The 19,645-nt window shown below is 33.9% G+C and overlaps 1 protein-coding gene across 1 annotated transcript in view; it reads left to right on the plus strand.

The window, feature by feature from the left end:
• Positions 1-18,894, plus strand: part of MTBP (MDM2 binding protein) — a 78,605-nt gene extending 59,711 nt beyond the window's left edge. The window contains exons 16-22 of the mRNA XM_025393672.1: positions 2,211-2,366; positions 5,859-5,954; positions 11,793-12,059; positions 13,593-13,842; positions 14,436-14,549; positions 17,906-17,971; positions 18,553-18,894. Of these exons, the coding sequence (XP_025249457.1) occupies positions 2,211-2,366; positions 5,859-5,954; positions 11,793-12,059; positions 13,593-13,842; positions 14,436-14,549; positions 17,906-17,971; positions 18,553-18,591 (988 nt within the window). The 3' untranslated portion in view covers positions 18,592-18,894. The remainder of the gene's footprint in view (positions 1-2,210; positions 2,367-5,858; positions 5,955-11,792; positions 12,060-13,592; positions 13,843-14,435; positions 14,550-17,905; positions 17,972-18,552) is intronic.
• The last annotated feature ends 751 nt before the right edge of the window (positions 18,895-19,645 follow it).

The raw sequence follows: 19,645 nt of genomic DNA on the forward strand, positions 1-19,645 counted from the left end.
GAGTCTCGCTCTGTCGCCCAGGCTGGAGTGCAGTGGCGCGATCTCGGCTCACTGCAAGCTCCGCCTCCCGGGCTTACGCCATTCTCCTGCCTCAGCCTCCCGAGTAGCTGGGACCACAGGCGCCCGCCACCTCGCCCGGCTAGTTTTTTTTTTTTGTATTTTTTAGTAGAGACGGGGTTTCACCGTGTTCACCAGGATGGTCTCGATCTCCTGACCTCGTGATCCACCCGTCTCGGCCTCCCAAAGTGCTGGGATTACAGGCTTGAGCCACCGCGCCCGGCCGGATTGATGTTTCTTAATTTCATTTTTTTCTTAATACTCTATCTCTTTAACTTTTCTGCTGTATGTTCTGGGAATTTCCTTTACCTTTGTTTTCATCTTTTCTGTTAAAATTTTTGGTAGTCATATTTTAAATTTCTAATAATTTTCTCTTGTTATTCTACTGTATTTTTTCTAGCAACCTATTCCTTTATTAATAAGACTTGAGATGATACTATAAGGATATTAATTAGAATTTTCTTTAAACTTGTTTTATCTGTTTCTCGAATTATCTCATTTTCATTTGCAACTGTTTTATTTGTTCTTCTGGTGTTTTTCTCTTATGTGTAATTTTTCTCCAGTGTCTGATGGTCCTAGATTGTCTGTTCATAACTAGGAATTTAGGACCATGTTGCTTTCTATAGGTAGTTGGCATGTGTTTTCTTTCCATAAGTTTAGTCCTGTTCCCCACGTCTCTCACTTATGTTAATGTTGGGAGAAGGGAGAGCCGGGGTAGAGCATGTTTGTCAGGCTTCACTTTAGAGCATACTTTAGGGTATCAGCAGGCAGGAAGCATTGGTGCTTCACCCAGCACTAAATTATTCTGGGCCATCACTGCTGACACTGAGACAGGCACATGGTTCTGTATCTTTACAAATTAGAATCATTCTATAGCTCTTACCCTGCTGGAGTATGATGTCCAGAGAAAATTTGAGTGTTTTGTTGACTGTTTTTATTAGATTAATATTTTCACTTTAAAAACAAAGGAATAGGAAGAGGAAAGAGGCACTATCAGTATTTTATTGACCCTTAATGTATAGAAATATGTTTAAAACTGTAGTGTCAGTATTTTAATCATGTCATTATCAGCAATTATGCTTAATTTGAGTAATAAAATTATCAGGAAATAGTTGAATTAATATAAAGTTAGGAAATTAATTTTCTGTATAGACGTTGAAATATTTCCTTTATGCTATGGTAACAGAGCTATGGTGATCTGTGATTCAGTGCATAGTGAAACGTCTAACTGGAAACATCTAACTGAAACTACAGTTTTTCACTTTCCAGTATTTAAAACTTTCTGTGAGTTTTTGTTTTTTCATTTATGGAGTGATAGAGTAGACATAGTAACTAATTTGGAGTTAGTGTAGTTCTGTCATTTTAAATAGCTGTATCACCCTGAGTCTATAATATAACCTTTTGTATGTTAGCATCTTTACTTGACAAATAGGAATAATGATTCCTTTTTAAGCTTGGCGTGGTGATTTTCACTTTATAAAGTACTTATTTTTAGTTATTATTTCATTTTGAGATAAGACCTATTCCATCTTTTTCAAGGAAACTTGTGAGGATTAAGAATATATTATATGTAAAGTAGTTTGAAAAAATATAAAGTCCTGCATGTATTTCAGGTATATAATAATGATTCAGTGCTTATTCATAATGTCATAATCATGGCTACAAGAGACTTTGGGGAGATTTCTGATTATTGTCTCATTTCCTGGTTGTGCTTCAAGTAATCTTTCCAGTTCGTGGAAAATTGGAACATTCAGTTGCTTCCCTCAAAAATTTATGTTATTGTGGGATTTCAGAACATACAAGAGAATTTAGATTTAAGTGTTATAGAATTGGTAACTTCACACCACTGAATAATAGGTCATCATTAATAGATAGTGTAATTCTGTTTAAGTAGTGAAAATACTACTTGTTGACATGATAATTGCAAGTTTTATTGTGACCTAAAGAGTTTTTAAAATATAGTTAGAAACTCAGTGATTTGCAAATATTTTACTTTATTATCTTTCCTAAATGTTTAATTCTCCAGTGTTCCTGTTGTATTTTTCTGGTTCCTGACTGTGGTGAATTTGAATTTACTTTTTTTTTTTTCTGACTCTGGCTTCTCTCTGGATTGAATCCACTTTTAATAAATCTGCATAACATTATTTTCCCAGAAGTGGTTCATTACCTCATTCATCTGAACAGTTGCTGGGCCACAAAGAGGGTCCTCGGGACTCAATCACATTATTGGATGCTAAAGAACTGCTGAAGTACTTTACCTCAGATGGATTACCCGTTGGAGATCTTCAACCTTTACCCATTCAAAAGGGGTAGGTTATAAACTTATAATTTACAATTAACTTTTTAAAAATTACTTTTAAATAAAATTGTGTCTCATTTCCATAGTTCATTGATGCCCTATGCTACTCAGGGAAAATTTATAAGTTTGATCCCAATATTTGTCTGTTGGTCTTAATCTTCACTTTTTACCTTAGCAAAATATCCTACTGTTTTGTGGTATCGAATTTATATTCTCTTTTATTTCTCTTATGAGAAACAGGAATAAGAAAAGCAAACTCACCATATTCCCTGTAGAAGTCAGTAACTTCTATTTGGTATGCAAAGGTAATACTTTCTAATAAAAAATTGGAATTTTGACTTACAAAATTGTGATTTTAGTTCTCTTTTCTGTGTTACTCTAGTGTTGATATTGCCACTACTCAGCATGAGCATTGTCAGGCATGCCTAATAGTAGCAAAAAACATGACCTTTCACCTGAAGAACAGGAAAGCATAATAAAAACGCTTTTGAAACTATGACATTACCAAGTAAGAATTCAGTGTCTACGTGAATAATTTACAACTAATTTGACTTCCAAGACAGTTTTCACTAAGCTACGAGTTAATAAATGCTGCATGTTGCTGACATTGACAAAATTGCCCATAAAATTGTGACATCAAATACCTGTGAGAATTGAATAATTTACTCATTACTCTAATGTCTTTTTAATTGTTAATTCATTATTTTGAAAACCTTCCAAAAGCCCTTAAAAATTGTAGATCACTTTGATCACTTTTACAAGCTTAATTTGAATTATACTATGATAAATATTGCCTTTAAAGGTGAATTTTGGAAAGGTGTTATTCGAAGGCAATTACATCTCAGAAATATTGCTGGAACATTATTGCTTTATGTGCATGTTCACTAGAGAGAGAGATAAAGAGCAACTTTGAAAATTTGAGAGTGTTAATGATTTAATGATTTTAATGACATAAAAATTATGTAATTTTGGAGTAATTTTTTTTCTCATAACTTTGAAAGATGGATAACCTTTTGTTGTGGGAATCAAGAAAGTAAAGAAATATACATGTTTTTATCTATTTAGTTAATTGGATTATTGTCCTTTGAAATCATTAAGCACAAACTGGCAGAGTCAGTCAGTTTGCCTAAACTGAGTTATTTATGTAAGTTGTACTCTTTCTGGCAGAATATCTTTCTAGATGCATTGTAGAGGAGACAAAGTTAGTTCTTTCTGGAAACTAATTGTAGGTGATTTATTCAGGAAAATTTGATGTGATTCTTAAGTGTTAGTAAATAACTCCATTGCTGTCAAATGTATCTTCTGTTAACATTAAAGTTGAAGGATGAGTTTTCATGGTAATAAATCAGGAACCTATATGCTCTTATTAAATGTTTACCTGCACAAGAAGCCATCCAAAATGCTGTGTTAAAATACAAATATGACTCATGTATATACCAAGGAAATAATAAACATTGGTGTATTTATCAACATGTTTATTTTAGAAAGAAAAACTTGTGAGTGAAATTAAACAAAAATAGGTAAGGTTGCTGAGGGCGATTGATATGAGAAATGAGAAGACAGTATGGTAAAGGAAAGAAGTAAAATGCTAGATACTTAAAGATTTCCATTTTACAAAGTTATTTTAATAATCATCAAAATACTGGGGTCATTGTAATTTACTAGTGTTACTTTTTTGGAATAATTTAAATGGATGCATTTGAATATAATGTCTGCTTTTTAGGATTCATTAATTGGTATGAATCTTACATTTTAATGTAATAATTTCAAATGCTTATCATAGTACCCTAGATAATTTTCAGTGGCAGGACAGTTTTCATTACTAATGCCATAGGGGGGGAAATGTGACAGCAAATTTATTCTTAGTACTCTACTGTTTATTTGCCCTTCTACATACCATTTCCAACTCTTCTGAACTCAAGCCCCTGATCGGTCTGTCTGTCTGTCTTTGTTTCTTTCTTTGTTTCTTTCTTTGTTTGTTTGTTTGTTTGTTTCTTTCTTTCTTTCTTTCATTCATTCATTTTTATTTTTTTTGTTGTTGGGGGCACGGAGTCTTGCTCTGTCACTTGGGAGGCTGGAGTGCAATGTCGTGATCTCAGCTCACTGCAACCTCTGCCTCCTGGATTCAAGCGATTCTCCTACCTCAGCCTCCTGAGTAGCTGAGATTACAGACACACACCACTACGCCTGGATAAGTTTTGTACTTTTAGTAGAGACAGAGTTTCGCCATGTTTACCCGACTGGTCTCAAACTCCTGACCTTAGGTGATCCACCCGCTTCAGCCTCCCAAAGTGCTGGGATTACAGGCGTGAGCCACCATGCCCGGTCAGCCCCTTGTATTTCATTTTACCTATTAACTATTTAAAGACCACTGTTGCATAATTTCCCCATTTCCTGAAGTTCTGAGCTTCAGGACCATGATCCATTACAACAGTGGTTTCCAACTCAGAGAAGGATGATTTATCAGAATAACCCAGAGAGCTTAATCTAATTGCAGTGACCCTCTTCTTTCCCAGATTTTGATATATCTCTGTAGTTCTAGGTGTGGAAAGGCTTGAGCATGAATATTTTATATAAACTCGACATATGATTAGTTCTAACATGCCAGCTGATTGAAAACCTACTTCAGAAAAAGAACTGAAATCAGCAGTTAGTCTCTATACCCTCTGATACTTAAAAAGTTGCTGCCTCTTAAAGTAGGTGTCAATGACTACATTCTCAGGCAAAGAAAGATCTGGGTCCCACATGTGTGATAGTAGGAAGTAAATACTTTTATTGTTACCAAAGATTCAAGTTGACTTTAATTATTCCCCTGCAGAAAAGGATTTAACTAAATGCCTAAAGTTTAGTTTACTCTACCAAGGAAAAAATCTTCTAGAAATAATGCTGCTTCTTGGCTGGATGCTTCTTGGATTACATGCCTGTAATCCCAACACTTTGGGAGGCCGAGGCTGGCGGATCACTTGAGGTCAGGAGTTCAAGACCAGCCTGGCCAACATGGTGAAACCCTGTCTCCACTAAAAACACAAAAATTAGCTGGGCATGGTAGCAGGTGCCTGTAATCCCAGCTCCTGCTGAGTAGGAGAGGAGGAGGCAGGAGAAACGCTTGAACCTAGGAGGCGTAAGTTGCAGTGAGGCGAGATCATACCACTGCACCCTAGGCTGGGTGACAGAGTGAGACTCCAAAAAAAAGAAATAAATAATACTGCTTCTTAAATTTCCGTTATAAATCATATTCCACTTTTGTTTACCCATTTCTCAGAATAGTTTTGTGCAATAAATAACATCATAACCTACTTGAAGTACAGAAAATGTAAGTAACAAAAGCCAGGGCCTAACCTTGCTTCATTTCCTTCTTATACTTTCTGGTGTGCCTTAACCTTTATCCCATGTAAAATTCAGTTATAGAGGAAAAAGTCAGATTTGTTTCAAGATACTTTCTTTAACTTTCTCTTTGTCAGTAAATAAACTTTGAATACAAATGAAAAACTTTTTGTTTCAGGGAAAAGACTTTTGTTTTGACACCAGAACTTAGTCCTGGGAAACTTCAGGTCTTACCTTTTGAGAAAGCCTCAGTATGTCATTATCATGGAATTGAGTAAGTTTTTAATTTGTACTTTACTCTTCTGTATGTTGTTGATACAGTCTGTCTTGTGTAAAGAGTGACTTTAATAAAATGATATAAATTGAGACAGAGACCAAGAGGATATGTCAAAAACCTCAAAAAGCAAAGCAGTGCATACAAAAATAATTTGTCTTCTGTTGAAGAAGTTACTTGATGATTAATAAGCTTAACAGCATTTAAGCATCCTGTTATTAGCTACTAGATATTTTAATCAAAATTGTTTTGGTCCCTATGTTATAAATGTATATTCACACTATGGGTCACATTAATATTTCCTGGTCACCAATTACATTATAGTTGCTCAGAAATTGTTAGATAGGGCCCAGCATTTCAATACTAGACATTTTTCCAAGAGAAAACTTATACAAGTATGCACGTAATAGTTTAATTCTCAATATCCTCAAACTGGAAAGAGCCTAGGAGGATATCAACAGGAAAATAGATAAACTATGGTATATTTTATATAAAGCAATACTATTCAACTATAACAAGGAACGAAATATCGATACATCCAACAACATTAAATATCTGTCTGTGTGAAAAATAATTGAAATAAGAATTCGAGTCCAGGCACGGTGGCTAACATCTGTAATCCCAACATTCTGAGAAGCCGAGGCAGGTGGATTGCTTGAGCCCAGGAGTCTGAGACCAGTCTGGGCAACATGGTGAAACCCTGTCTCTACAAAAAAATACAAAAATTAGCTGGGCATAGTGGGGTGTGTGTGTGTCTGTAGTCCTAGCTACTCAGGATGCTGAGGCAGGAGGATCGATTGATTTTGGGAGATTGAGGCTGCAGTGAGCCATGACCATGCCACTGCACCCCAGCTGGGTGACAGAATGAGACCCTGTCTCAGAAAAAAAAAAAAAAAAGAATTTGAAGACTTTGAAATTAACAATATGAAGTATAACATTCAATAATGAATTATTTCTAAAAGAAGTCCTTTATGAAATGCTGATTTGAATCTAAATGGTAAGATAAGATTTTTAAATTGTTTTGTGAACAGATAGGCAACTCAGAGATAACTACTAAATTATAAAAAGATAAGAAATGCCACCTGATCCATCTTTTTAGTTCTGGTATTTGACTAAAGGATTCCTTGTTTGAGAGGATTACTGTTCTCCCTTTAACATGAAAAAGGTAGGGATGTTTCCCAAATAGCCTTAAATTTAGCTTAAGCTTTTACTTAAACTATGTTTTTAGCCATATATCCTTCTGTGCTTTGATTACACAATTTTACTTTTCTTTTTTCTTTTTCAGACAGAATCTCACTTTTTCGCCCAGGCTGGAGTGCAGTGGCACAATCTTGGCTCACTGCAACCTCCGTTTCCTGGGTTCAAGTGATTCTCATGCCTCAGCCTCCCGAGTAACTGGGATTACAGGCATGCACCACCATGCCTGGCTAATTTTCGTATTTTTAGTAGAGACAAGATTTAGCCATGTTGGCTAGGTGATCTTGAACTCCTAGCCTCAAGTGATCCACCTGCCTTGGCCCTAGAAGGTGCTGGGATTACAGGCTTGAGCCACCACACCCGGCCCAAAATTTTACTTTTCATTTATACTAAGTTTATTAAATGTAAGTGGGAACATCTTGTTCTACTATATAAACATTTGATTAATAGGATATATTTTTCTGTGTTCCTCCTTTTGATTTTATTAAAGACCTAGAAATTAAACATTACAGAAAAGTTTATAAGGAAAACCAACAATTCCTTTCCTCATTACTACCTACCTGCAGTCCCAGTTTTTAGAAAAAAAAATATTTTATTTGTTTGGTTTAGTTTCCCTGGTGGTTATCTCTCATTTTAAAAAATATCCTTATGTCAATATTTTTAACTGTCACAATATAAAATATTGACTCTACTATGAAGATTTGGTTCTTCTCAATTTGAGCTCTCCGCTATTTACTTTCATGTTTTTAAATATGTATATACTTAAACTTCTCCTTCTTATTCCATCAGCTATACAGCAGTATCTCCCCCACTTTGATAAGAATATTAGGACCTCCTAATCTATGAAAGGAAACTAATTAAAAATTTTAGTTGTTTTGTATTTAATTTGAATGTGAAAGTTGAAACCAGTCAACAGTGTTTATATTATTATGAAAAGTAGTGTTCACTGTTGAGAAAATGTACTAGTATTAACATTCGCTTTGCTACATGGCCAGAATACCCCAGGACACATCTGTTTTTCACTTCTTCGGCCCTACAAACACACTGAAGCACTGATTTGAATAAAATAAGCTACAATAATTACATTTTAACTGCTGACTAAAGTGTTCATCATATAATCTTATTTAGATTATTTTTCCTAAAATTTTAATTTAGTTTTGTTTATTCTGCATCTCCATCTCTCTACTCTTTTTTTCCTGCTGTTTTTAATTTACTATAGAAAAGTCTTGGTATATACAAATTTATAAAATTTTTCAAGGATATGTTCTTCATGATCATTTATCAAAATATTAAATTAAGACTTATTTGAGTACTGTGCCCTGATGGGCTTAAATCTACACAGAGCTTTATTAACTTATACACATTCAATGTTATGAAATTCTGATTCACTGTAAAAAGTAATTCTCTTCTCCACTACCTACCTACTCCCATAAACAAACAAATCTATCTGTGACTCACTTTTTTTTACTGTAAATTTATGCTCATTAAACTGGGGACATTGAGACTAGGCTGACAAAGTTGTAGGAGGTGAGGACCATGAATTCCGAAACATGTCTTTTTCGAGAAGGTTTGGGTGTATAGTATGAGAGCCGATTTATGTTCTGCATAGATTATGGAGTAGAAACAAATTCAAGTAACATTTTAAAGTAAACATGAAACTACAAAGAAAGTTCTCTTATGTTGTTGTGGGCCTTTAGAAGCCTGGAGCTCTTTCTCTGATACAAAGGAATATTTGGAAAAAATGTGTTAATTGCATGGGAGCAAAACAATGTTTTTTAAGGCAAAATAAAATATTAACCACTGTTGGCTTGTTTGTTTTTTCACTTATTTACCCTATCCTGGAATTTAACATTCCATTAATTATAAAATGCACTGTTTTATTGAACAGCAAATTAAACTCTGCTGTCATACTCTGACAATCAGTTGATCACACCAGGCTCTCATTGCTTTGAAATTTCCTTCATCTATTCCAAGAGATTTGTCAGTTTCTCCTGCCTTCATTGGTATTGGTTAGTGTGTGATGGGCAGTATTTTGTCTATTTCTTATTTACAAAACAAAAACAGCTTCATCGTCTTGTGGGTATTTTTCTTTGTTAGGACCCATAAAGCATTTGCTTATTGTTTTATAAGAAAATATGGGATTGTAGTCATTCATCCAACAATAAATTTTGACTTCACTAATATCAAATATACACCCTGCCTCCTGCTTCACTGTTTCTTTTCTCTAATTTACAAAGTAAATTTTTGTTCCAATGACAAATCATAGTATAATCTAAAGATATTTTAAATGGCAATTAACATCAAGATGTACAATGTGCATAATTCAGTTGAAGCTATGACATTATGAACAGCTGTGATCAAGAGATGTTAAAACTGGAAGAAAAAAATCTGCATCTTAGAAATAAAATCTTACGGTAGAAAGAAATATTCATCTTATAATCAAAATATGCATCTTTTCTCTCAAAAATTTTCTGTATTCAAGCTTATCAGGCATTATATTGCCTTTTACCAGACTCTTGAAATTCATGGTTCTAATTTTACTCTAGATTCTACCAATTACCCATGATAGAAGTAGGACTCATCAGTAACCCTTAGGGTTGCTTCTGATTTTTAATGAAATACGTTTCTTAAACAACAGACTAGAGAAAGAATATTAGCTAGAGAGATGCCAGAGACCTAGGTTCTACTCCCTGCTCTGCCACCAACTCACATTTGGATTTAGAGTTCAGTTTTGTCACCTGTTAAATTACACTGTTTGAGTAGATCAGAGATTTTTCAGTCCTAGTTATACTTTAGAATCATCTAGGTAGGATTTTTAAAAAGTGTATATTTTTAATATTTTAATATAACAAGATGTTTTGATGTGTGTATGCATAGTGAAATGATCACTGTAGCCAAGCAAATTAACATAACCATCATCTCACATAGTTACCTCTTGTGTGCTGAGAGCACCCAAAGTCTGCTCTCTTAGCAAATTTTCAATATACAGTACATATGATTAACTATAGTCCTTATACTGCACACTAGATTTCTAGATTTATTCATCCTATATAACTCTGCAACTTTGTACCCTTTAATCTACATCTTTCCATAACCTTCCCCATCCCCATAACCACTATTCTACTCTGTTTCTATGGATTTAAGTAGTTTTTTTAAGAATCACCCAGGCAGATTTTTAAAACTGTTGGTAACTGAGTATTACCCTAAACCAATTAAATCAGAAACAATGAGCACATGGTATTTCTTAAAAGCTCTTCAGATGGTTCTAATGCTCAGCCATGTGTTGAACATGAGTAAGATGATTCTTATACTTTACATAGAGATAGTATACTAAAATGGTTAAACTCAGGCTCTGAAGTCACCAACCTGGGTTTACATTCTGGCTGTGCTACGTATTATTAGCATACTGCCAGCTTTACTGTGCTAGAAAATAAATCTAATGATGATGATAACAATAATAGTAGCATACATTTCTTGACTGCCCTGCTTGCATGTTTCAGGCACTGATTCTGTGTTTATGTATACAATTCAAGGAATTATCACAATAGCTTTTTCAGATAAGTACTATAATTCTCATTTTGCAGATGAAGCAACAGAATCATAGATAAAGTTAAGTAATTTAGCCAAGTTCACACAGCTAATAAGTAGAGGAGCCTGGATTTAAATCCATGGAGTCTGTCTGTATCAAATACGTAAGTGTCACAAGGGAAAGATAAGGTTCTTAAAACCTCCATCAAGCAGTCAGATGTTCAGGAAATGATACACTCTTCGGGAGTTGAACTAAAATCTTTTGGATACAAAAATCTGATTTTAGGCAGTATCTTAGACTTTTGCAGGTAAAAATGACAGATCACAGAGAAAGGTTTTAATTTGTACAGTGCTGCCATCACATATGTGAAGCCATTTGTGTTTTTTAAATGCAGTTGTAGAAAGGGAAGAAAGTGAAGAGTTTTCCAAGGTCACACAGCTCCTAGGTGATCTTCCTGATATCCTTGTTTGTTGTACTTAACAACCTAGGATTTCTTTGAGTCCAGAAGCATTCACTGAGCTAACATTTCATTGATGCCCTGAATCAGATTCAGCTAGAAACCACATGCACAGACAGCCGAAGTGTTTGAAGGAAAATCTGTCAATCAGTTAATAAGGTGGGAACTGAGTTTCAACGAAAAAATTTGAAATGTTCTAAGCTGTTTGGTGAGCCAGTTTAGAATGCCTTTATACCCTTTTAATCTTTGTGTTGAGAATAAACTTGCCCTTTCTAACAGAAGACAGCAGTTCATGTTGTCATGTATCAGCCATGCTGAGACATCAGAGGTTGGTAGAGTTTTAAAAAGCATTAAAACAGCAACTGTATTATTTTGAAAACAAGCCAAAGGATTAACTTAATCTGTTGCCCAGAAACACAAGTGAAAGAGAAATCAGATTGTACTTCACATTTTTTAATCTTTTGCCACGTCATATAGCAAACTAGAAGAAAACTGAACTTGGGAGGGAACTAGGCCAGCCAGTCAACCTTCCAGCAATTATTAGGAAATTAATCAAGAACTCTCAAAGTAAATGTCCTGCTATTTTCTAATTGAAAGGGGAAAGTCTGTTGCTCTCATGGAGGTTTACATTTTAATGCTCTTTCACTCATTTTAGATATTGCTTGGACGACCGAAAAGCTTTGGAAAGAGATGGAGGATTTTCTGAACTTCAGTCTCGTCTTATTCGTTATGAAACTCAAACCACCTGCACCAGAGAAAGTTTTCCAGTACCTACTGTGTTGAGCCCTCTTCCATCTCCTGCAGTTTCATCAGAACCTGGAAGTGTCCCTGATGGAGAAGTTTTACAAAATGAACTTCGAACTGAAGTATCCCGATTGAAACGGAGATCTAAAGATCTGAATTGCCTTTATCCCAGAAAAAGGTGTTATATTACATGCACATAAATAGTATCTCAACAGAAAGTATTTTAGTCTCTAGAAGATTTTTATTTTATATTAGTCTTTCAGATTAATTTCTTCATGGCAAGAAGTTTATTTTATGAGCTGTTGATGATTTTGCTTATAAGTTACAAAAAATGATTTAGAAAAAAAACACAGTTTCTTGCTTTATATGCTAATATACAGTCCATGAGCACAATGGATTGTAAAGTTTTTAAGCTGTGGAACAGTGGAGATTTCACCCCATAGATTAAGCTGCTGAGCTGGTCTGTTGAAGAGACTGGGGATGGGAGTTCTCCCGTTAGCTCTTCCTTGCCTTTCCCCTCAGATTCCTGCCTGCATTGTTCCCTTGAGCAAGCAAGAGATTCCATGAGGTACCATTTTTAAAACACCTGTTACATATAAAATATAGCTTTAAACTCTACATAATGATATAATATATGAAACTTTTCTGGATGCGTTTTTTTTTTGCTAACTAAATAAAATGTCCAGATACTTGAACAGAAGTTAGAAGTTTATGTAGTGAACACTAATTTCTATTGAATTGATGTTATTTTTAGAACCTTTGTCAAACTTAGGTTCTTGGCATCTAAAGCAAGGCTTGAATTCTTATTGTATTTAATTAAACCTTGCAAAAAGTATGAACTATATGAAAATATAACTTTCAGATCTTTTTTTGAATAGTTTAAAAAGTTAGAATACTGTTACCCTGATATGGAAGAACTTAGTCGTTTTTATGAGGACTTTATAAATTCGTGGTACTTTTTATACCTGATAAAACTAAAGAGCAACAGTAACATTTGGGGTACTATATTTATAGCCGTATTTCTTATTTCTGACCTGTGGCTAATAAAAATATATGTGTTCTTAAAAGGAAAGTACACTGTGGCCTCTGGGTCAGCAGAACTGAGGGCTATAAGACCCTATCTTGTAAAGATAAAAATTTGGGTCTTGTCGGGAACAAATGTAAACATTTTAGGAAGATTGAAGTATGAGCCAGTTTTATAGTTTATTTGTATTTGTTTTAACACTATTACTTATTTTGCAAGGGAGTTCCATGGGTATAGGAAGATACAGGTTGTGGTGTTTCTGTTCAAATTATCTTAACAGAAAAGTATAAGTATTTAACAGATTAATATTACATCTATAAATAGCAGCACTCTCGGCATGCATAGCTGATTTATTTGAGAAATTGTAAATTAGAGGATGAGAGAGAGTATAGCTAGCTAGCTAGCTAGCTAGATAAATAGGTAGTTACTTATATTTACTTTCTCTATTAGCCAAAATCCTAGTTTGCTATTCATTACCTTCTATGTTTTAGTTACTCATCTAAAGAACTAAGGAACAACTTTATAATGTGATATTTATTGCTTACTTAAGGCAGTAATAGCAATAAACTTTGTTTGCTTTTCTTGAATTTATGTCATAATGGATATAGTGGTAACATTTAAGACAGAAAGTGAACTTCGATGTTGATTTGCTTAATCTACGTTCTTGATTTTTTTCCCCTACTGTAGACTTGTGAAATCTGAAAGTTCAGAGTCTCTTCTTTCTCAGACAAGTGGTAACAGTAATCACCATCATCATCATGTGACAACCAGAAAGCCACAAACAGAGCGGTCCTTACCAGTGACTTGTCCATTGGTTCCAGTTCCTAGCTGTGAAACTCCAAAACTTGCTATAAAGACCAGTTCAGGTCAAAAAAGTGTGCATGAATCAAAAACATCAAGGCAAATTAAGGAATCAAGATCACAGAAACACACACGGGTAAAGATTTATTTCCCATTTTTCTTAGTTCTACATGGGAAGTCTTTTTGAATTTGATTAAAATATATGTCTAAAAATTTATGAATGAAATGAAACGATGTCTAGAATTCACTGGTATAAGAAGGATGATAGGAAAATAGGTGGGGATATAAATGAAACAAGATTAGCTACAGATTAATCATACTTGAAGCTGGTTAAAAGATATATCAAGATAGAAGTTTATTATAAAATATTCTCTGTGTGTCAAATATTCTCTACTTTTCTATGCTTGAAATTTTCCGTAATAAAAAATAAATATACGCTTACATATCCCTGCTGTGTGTAACTTTAACACTCGGATATCAATTCAGAACTCATGATTAGAGTTCGTTTCTTAAGACACTCTAGTCATTTCCTGCTAACATTTTATTCCTGTGACACTTCTGACCATGTAAATGTTAGATATCTTTTTTTCTCATTTTGTCTTAATGAATATGTCTGTCTTTTAGCACAGCAAAATGATTGTGTAATTCACAGGCTTGAACTCTAAAGCTGAAATAATAGGTTTGTTGCTTTTGTAAGAAATATTAGTCATACGTTATGTTCTGTTCAAGATACTGAAAGAAGTAGTTACTGAAACCCTGAAGAAACACAGTATTACCGAGACCCATGAATGTTTCACTGCATGCAGCCAGCGTCTCTTTGAAATCTCTAAGTTCTATCTAAAGGTACAGTATCTTCTCTACTAATGGCAAAATTTAGTTCATGTTCTAATGTTCCTGTTTGACATAAAAAAAAAGTTTGAGTATTTTTTATACTGAGAGCATATTCTTGCTGCCAGATTTATTAAATGATGGAGATAGAAGAAATGAAGCCAAAATACTTTATATTTGTTTTGATTTGAGTTCTCATATATAGAAAGCTACATTTTAACCAATATCCTGTTTCCCCTAACATGTGTTTGACTTACAGGTAATAAGCTTCAAAATATGTTTAATTATTAATTTTTTAATACAATTGGCCCTCCATATCTGTGGGTTCTATATCCATGTGTTCCATATCCATGGATTAACTGCAAGTTGAAAATGTTCTGGAAAAAGAAAAGGATGTTGCATCTGTACTGAACATGTCCAGATTTTTTAAAATGTATATGGGAAAATGTGTATAGGTTATATGCAAATGCTACACCATTTTATATAAGGGACTTGACTATCGGCGGATTTTGGTATTCTCAGTGGAATCATGGAATCAGTCCTTCGCAGAGACAAAAGGGATGACTGTGTAGTAAAAAGGCTGCTGGACTAAATATCAAAACACCCAGTTTCCAATTTTGGATCCATTATCAGCTAATTGTAAGACATTGGACACATCAACCACTCAGATGATGATTTTCTAAAACTTAGACGATGTTAGATTATGTCCAGCCTTAAGAGTTTCTGACCTGAATCAGTTATCTGTGGGTTTCTGGTTAAAACTGCAGATTTATCACATATCCAAGGGAAAGGACAAGAAAAAACTAGAAATGTTTTTAATACATGTTGAACAATAACAAAAAAGCACATGGAAGCGTGGAGTAAGAAAGTGAAAGGAGTTACAATCTAATTGGGTGCCTAGTGGAATACTAGTGAGAAGCATGTTAATTCCACAGAACCTGAGGTGCTCACGATTTGAAGACACCAGGTATCATGGAAAGCAGGGGCAAGGGTCCACATAGAAAGCAAGGGAGTTAAATAAAAATCTATCTACAAAGTGACCTGGGGATTGTCCAACTTGCTTGGCATGCCCTTCTCCCACAATGTTAACTACAAGGTCTATCATGCGTAGGTTTTTCCAGCCACCTCAGGGACAGTGCAGGAAATGGTCACTGGGGAAAATACTGGAAGCTGCAGTGGAAAAGCCAAATGACCATCTTGTCACTCTACCTTGAAAAGAAACCAGTGACAATCTCTGCACAGAACTTCCAGTCAGATTTTTAGTGTCTCACTTTTAAATATGACTAGACAGCCACAATATGACTAGAGGACACTAGAAGCTGTCCCCTAAGGACAGCTTCCTTAGAGGCTTTGAGGAAAGCTTCTAACACAATTGATGCCAAAACATAAAGGAATAAAGGGAACTCTGAAGAAGCAGGAAGTTGAAGAAAACTTCACAAAAACTATAATTCTCATAGAAAGAAGGTAATCGCATCCATAAAACAAGAACAGGATGCTGTTTCCAAAAAAAGCATAAAACATGAAAGCTCTGTAAAATTAATAATATGATAAAATCAGTTAAATGGAAAGGCTGAACAGTTGAGATGAAAAAAATTTACCGGAAATTAGAATCAAATGACAAAAACATTGAATCCAGGACAAGAAAATTGGAGGATTAATACAGAAGATCCAAAATGCTAATAATATGAATTTTACATTTTTTGAACAATCTTCTCTACTTTATTCCCAAAGTTTAGAAGAGAGAAACTTGTTCAAAAATGTAACAAACTTTTCCAGGACTGGACACAAGCCTCCTAGCTTGTCCAAACCAATGAATGAAAATTCTTCAGCTAGTCACATAATTGTGGAATTTCACACTTCTTAGCACGGAGAGAACATTTTCTAAAAGCTTGCCAGGAGATAATCTAGTTTATATATAGCGAATCAATAATCAGAATGGCATTGGACTTCTCCACAGTAACACTGTATGCTAGAGGATAGTAGAAAAGTATCTTCAAATTCTGAGGGATGTGTATTTCTAGAATTAAAAAAAAGAAAAAAGAAAAGAAACTTCTGAGGGAAAGCGACTTACCTAGTATTCTATACCCAGTCTGGAATGCAGTCCGATATGAGGGTTTAATGAAGATGCACTGAAACATGGAATATCTGAAAAAGAATTTGTTTTACCCTTTTGAGGAATCTGCTAGACGATGAAGTTCAGCAGAACAAGGGACTAAATCACGAAACAACACAAAAACTAATCTAAAATGGAAAAGACAAGTCCTAATAGTACCAGGCCTAGGCAGCAACTAGAACAAATTAGAGGAGGCTATGGGAGAAAGATCTCCAGGTTTAAAAAATTTAATTAAAAAGACCAAAAGCAGAAAGGAAGCTGAACTGAGAGATTATCCCATATACTTCAGGGCTTGAAAAAACTTTGCTGTACATTTAGCCCATTTATTGCCAGTATTTAGGGACGAAAAATCCAGAATTATATACATGGAAAGCTGAGCAAATGAAAAAGCTAACAGTAGTTAACAGGATAAATAGAATATTGGAAGAAAGATAAATTATAACCATAATACATTAATTAGCACACAATTGAAAGTATTTACATAGATACAATAGCACAAACACTGCCTATTTACTAATCAAAAATTGCGATACAACTGTTCTTGAAAGGAAGAGTAGGAAGGTTTTGTGTACAAGACTTGAATCCATGACTGTTCTCCCTGACATCAGTAGTCTCTGTCTAAAAGTGTTTAATCACCAAGTAGCAACATAAGCATAGTAGTTAGAAACATTAAGGTATAAATAAGGGAAAAACCTGAAAGAATTGAAAGTGGCTGCCTTTATGGAGCGTAACTTGGAAGTACAACAGATAACTGCTTCTTATCTTTTTAAATACAGTTCAGTTTCTTTTACTTTGTAATTTGATATAATCACTAAATTTTTAAAAGTGAGACATCAGTTTCCTTTTGTATGTCATTCCTCTTTATGATGGAGTCAAATAGCCAAAATGAAGAAAAAATATCTTTTACCTGATAAATAAATACAAACCATATGTTTGGTTCTTGAGTAATGCAGCATTAGTGGATGCCCACGGTGGAGGGTGGGAGTTATTTTAGGTCAGCTCTATTGGGAATAGGAGATGAGAGTGAGATGGACTTACGTATAGGTGTATGTATTTTGGTTAGAGTATTTTGATATTTCAGAATGGAACTAAATTATGACCTAGTACTTAGATTTTTTTTTTTTTTTTGTAGTCTGTCCCTAATCACATTGATACTTGTAGAATGATTTAGGATAATCTCAAGTGTATTGAATAATAATGAGTTGTTCTTTGTAATTTAATGTGCATATTGTAAAATGCTGTATTTTATTATGTTTAGGATCTTAAAACTTCAAGGGGTCTATTTGAAGAAATGAAGAAAACAGCAAATAACAATGCTCTACAGGTAAAGTTATTCCCAAGAAACTATATTCAATTAAATTGGTATTTTATTTCAGGGTTGCTCTGATGCCATTATATATGCAGCAATAATTAGTTACTGGTCTTTTTCAACTCTGTCCCTATGAAAACTCTTTAAGAAACTTAATAATAGGCTTATATAGGCTGAGTATTTTATAGTATTTAATAGGTTAGTCTGTCAACAAAAGAGTTTCCAAAGTGATGCTAAGAAAGCAAAAGAAAAAATAAATTATCTGACGTGCTGGAAAAACCAATCCATTTTTGGTTAGCTGTTTTCAAAGTTTAGTTTATTTGATTGACCATTTGAAACATATTTTCATATAAAGGTGAGAAAATGGAGCAGAATCTTCATTTCATCCAGTGAGGACAATATTATACTCAGTATTGGAAGTCCAACAAAAATGTTCTTCCATTACAAAATAAAATGTGTTTTTTAGTATAAGATTTCAATATCTTCCTTTTTATTTTAACTTTTCTACCATGTTCTTCTGAAGTTTTGGCAGTGTATTTTTCTATTGCTTGTGTTTTCAATAGAAATCTACTATAATCATATTTTTCTCCTCCTAGGTGATTGAATGGGTATTAGAAAAGACAAGCAAGAAATGATACAGAATCATTCTCTTTAAGACAATTATAAATTGGATGGAGCTATTATTTACTACTTTTTTAAGTTTGAAAATTATAAACAAATTTTAAACTTTATTCAAAGAATAGATGTTATATTTCTAAAGATTTCATGAATATATATTCTATATTTGTATAGCTTTGGGGATGCTACATAAATGTATTTTTAATTAGATACATATTTTGTACAGTGTTACTATATTTTAATGTTAAAGTTATTTTTATATGTTTTAAAATGTTTACTCTTAGTTATTTAATTATTACAATAAACAATTTTTTTTTTTTACTTTTTGGAATTCATGTCTTTGTTGTTAGGTGTACTAAGTTAGGCCGTGCATTTCTTAGATGTAAGTAAGATACTGCCAATGGCTTTTCCCATGTGTTCCAACAACATAGTTTATTGGACTGCTCCCGATTTAGAGAGTATTGGCAAAAAAAATCCAAACAGGCCTCAGTCCTGGAGCCACCATTGTTGGGCTATTAATGTTTATTTGGTAACACAAATTAAGAAACAAGATAAATTGTGAAAATAAGGCATAATGAAAATGACACTAAGTACAGTCTCCCAGGAAAAAAAGTATCTTTTCCTGTGGTAGAAAATTTGGAAAATGCAGAAAATACAAAGAAGAATGAAAAAAAAATTACCAACATTCCCCCTACTGTCTAGATATAACTGCTGTATTTTAAAAATATATGTAATTATTTTTTAAATATTTTCAAAATTGGAATCATATAATATGTTGTTATGCATATGTGTGTTGTGTGTGTATTAATTTATAACCTGCTTTTCATATAATATGTTGTGAATTTATGTCATTTTTTTCATAACTGCCTAATACAAATGAGCCACAGTTTGTTTAATCCCCCATTATTGGACGTAAAGATTCTGTTTTTCCCTGTAATACATAAAACTTTAATGAATCTTCCCAGTATGTCACTATTTTCCTAGTATGCTTTTTTAGGAGGGAAATTGGTGGGTCTTAAGCTCTTTTGTAAATATTTTTAATTGCCCTCCTGAAAGACCAATATGTGCTCC

Source organism: Theropithecus gelada, chromosome 8 (genome assembly GCF_003255815.1).
Source record: "Theropithecus gelada isolate Dixy chromosome 8, Tgel_1.0, whole genome shotgun sequence".
Lineage (NCBI taxonomy): Eukaryota > Metazoa > Chordata > Mammalia > Primates > Cercopithecidae > Theropithecus > Theropithecus gelada.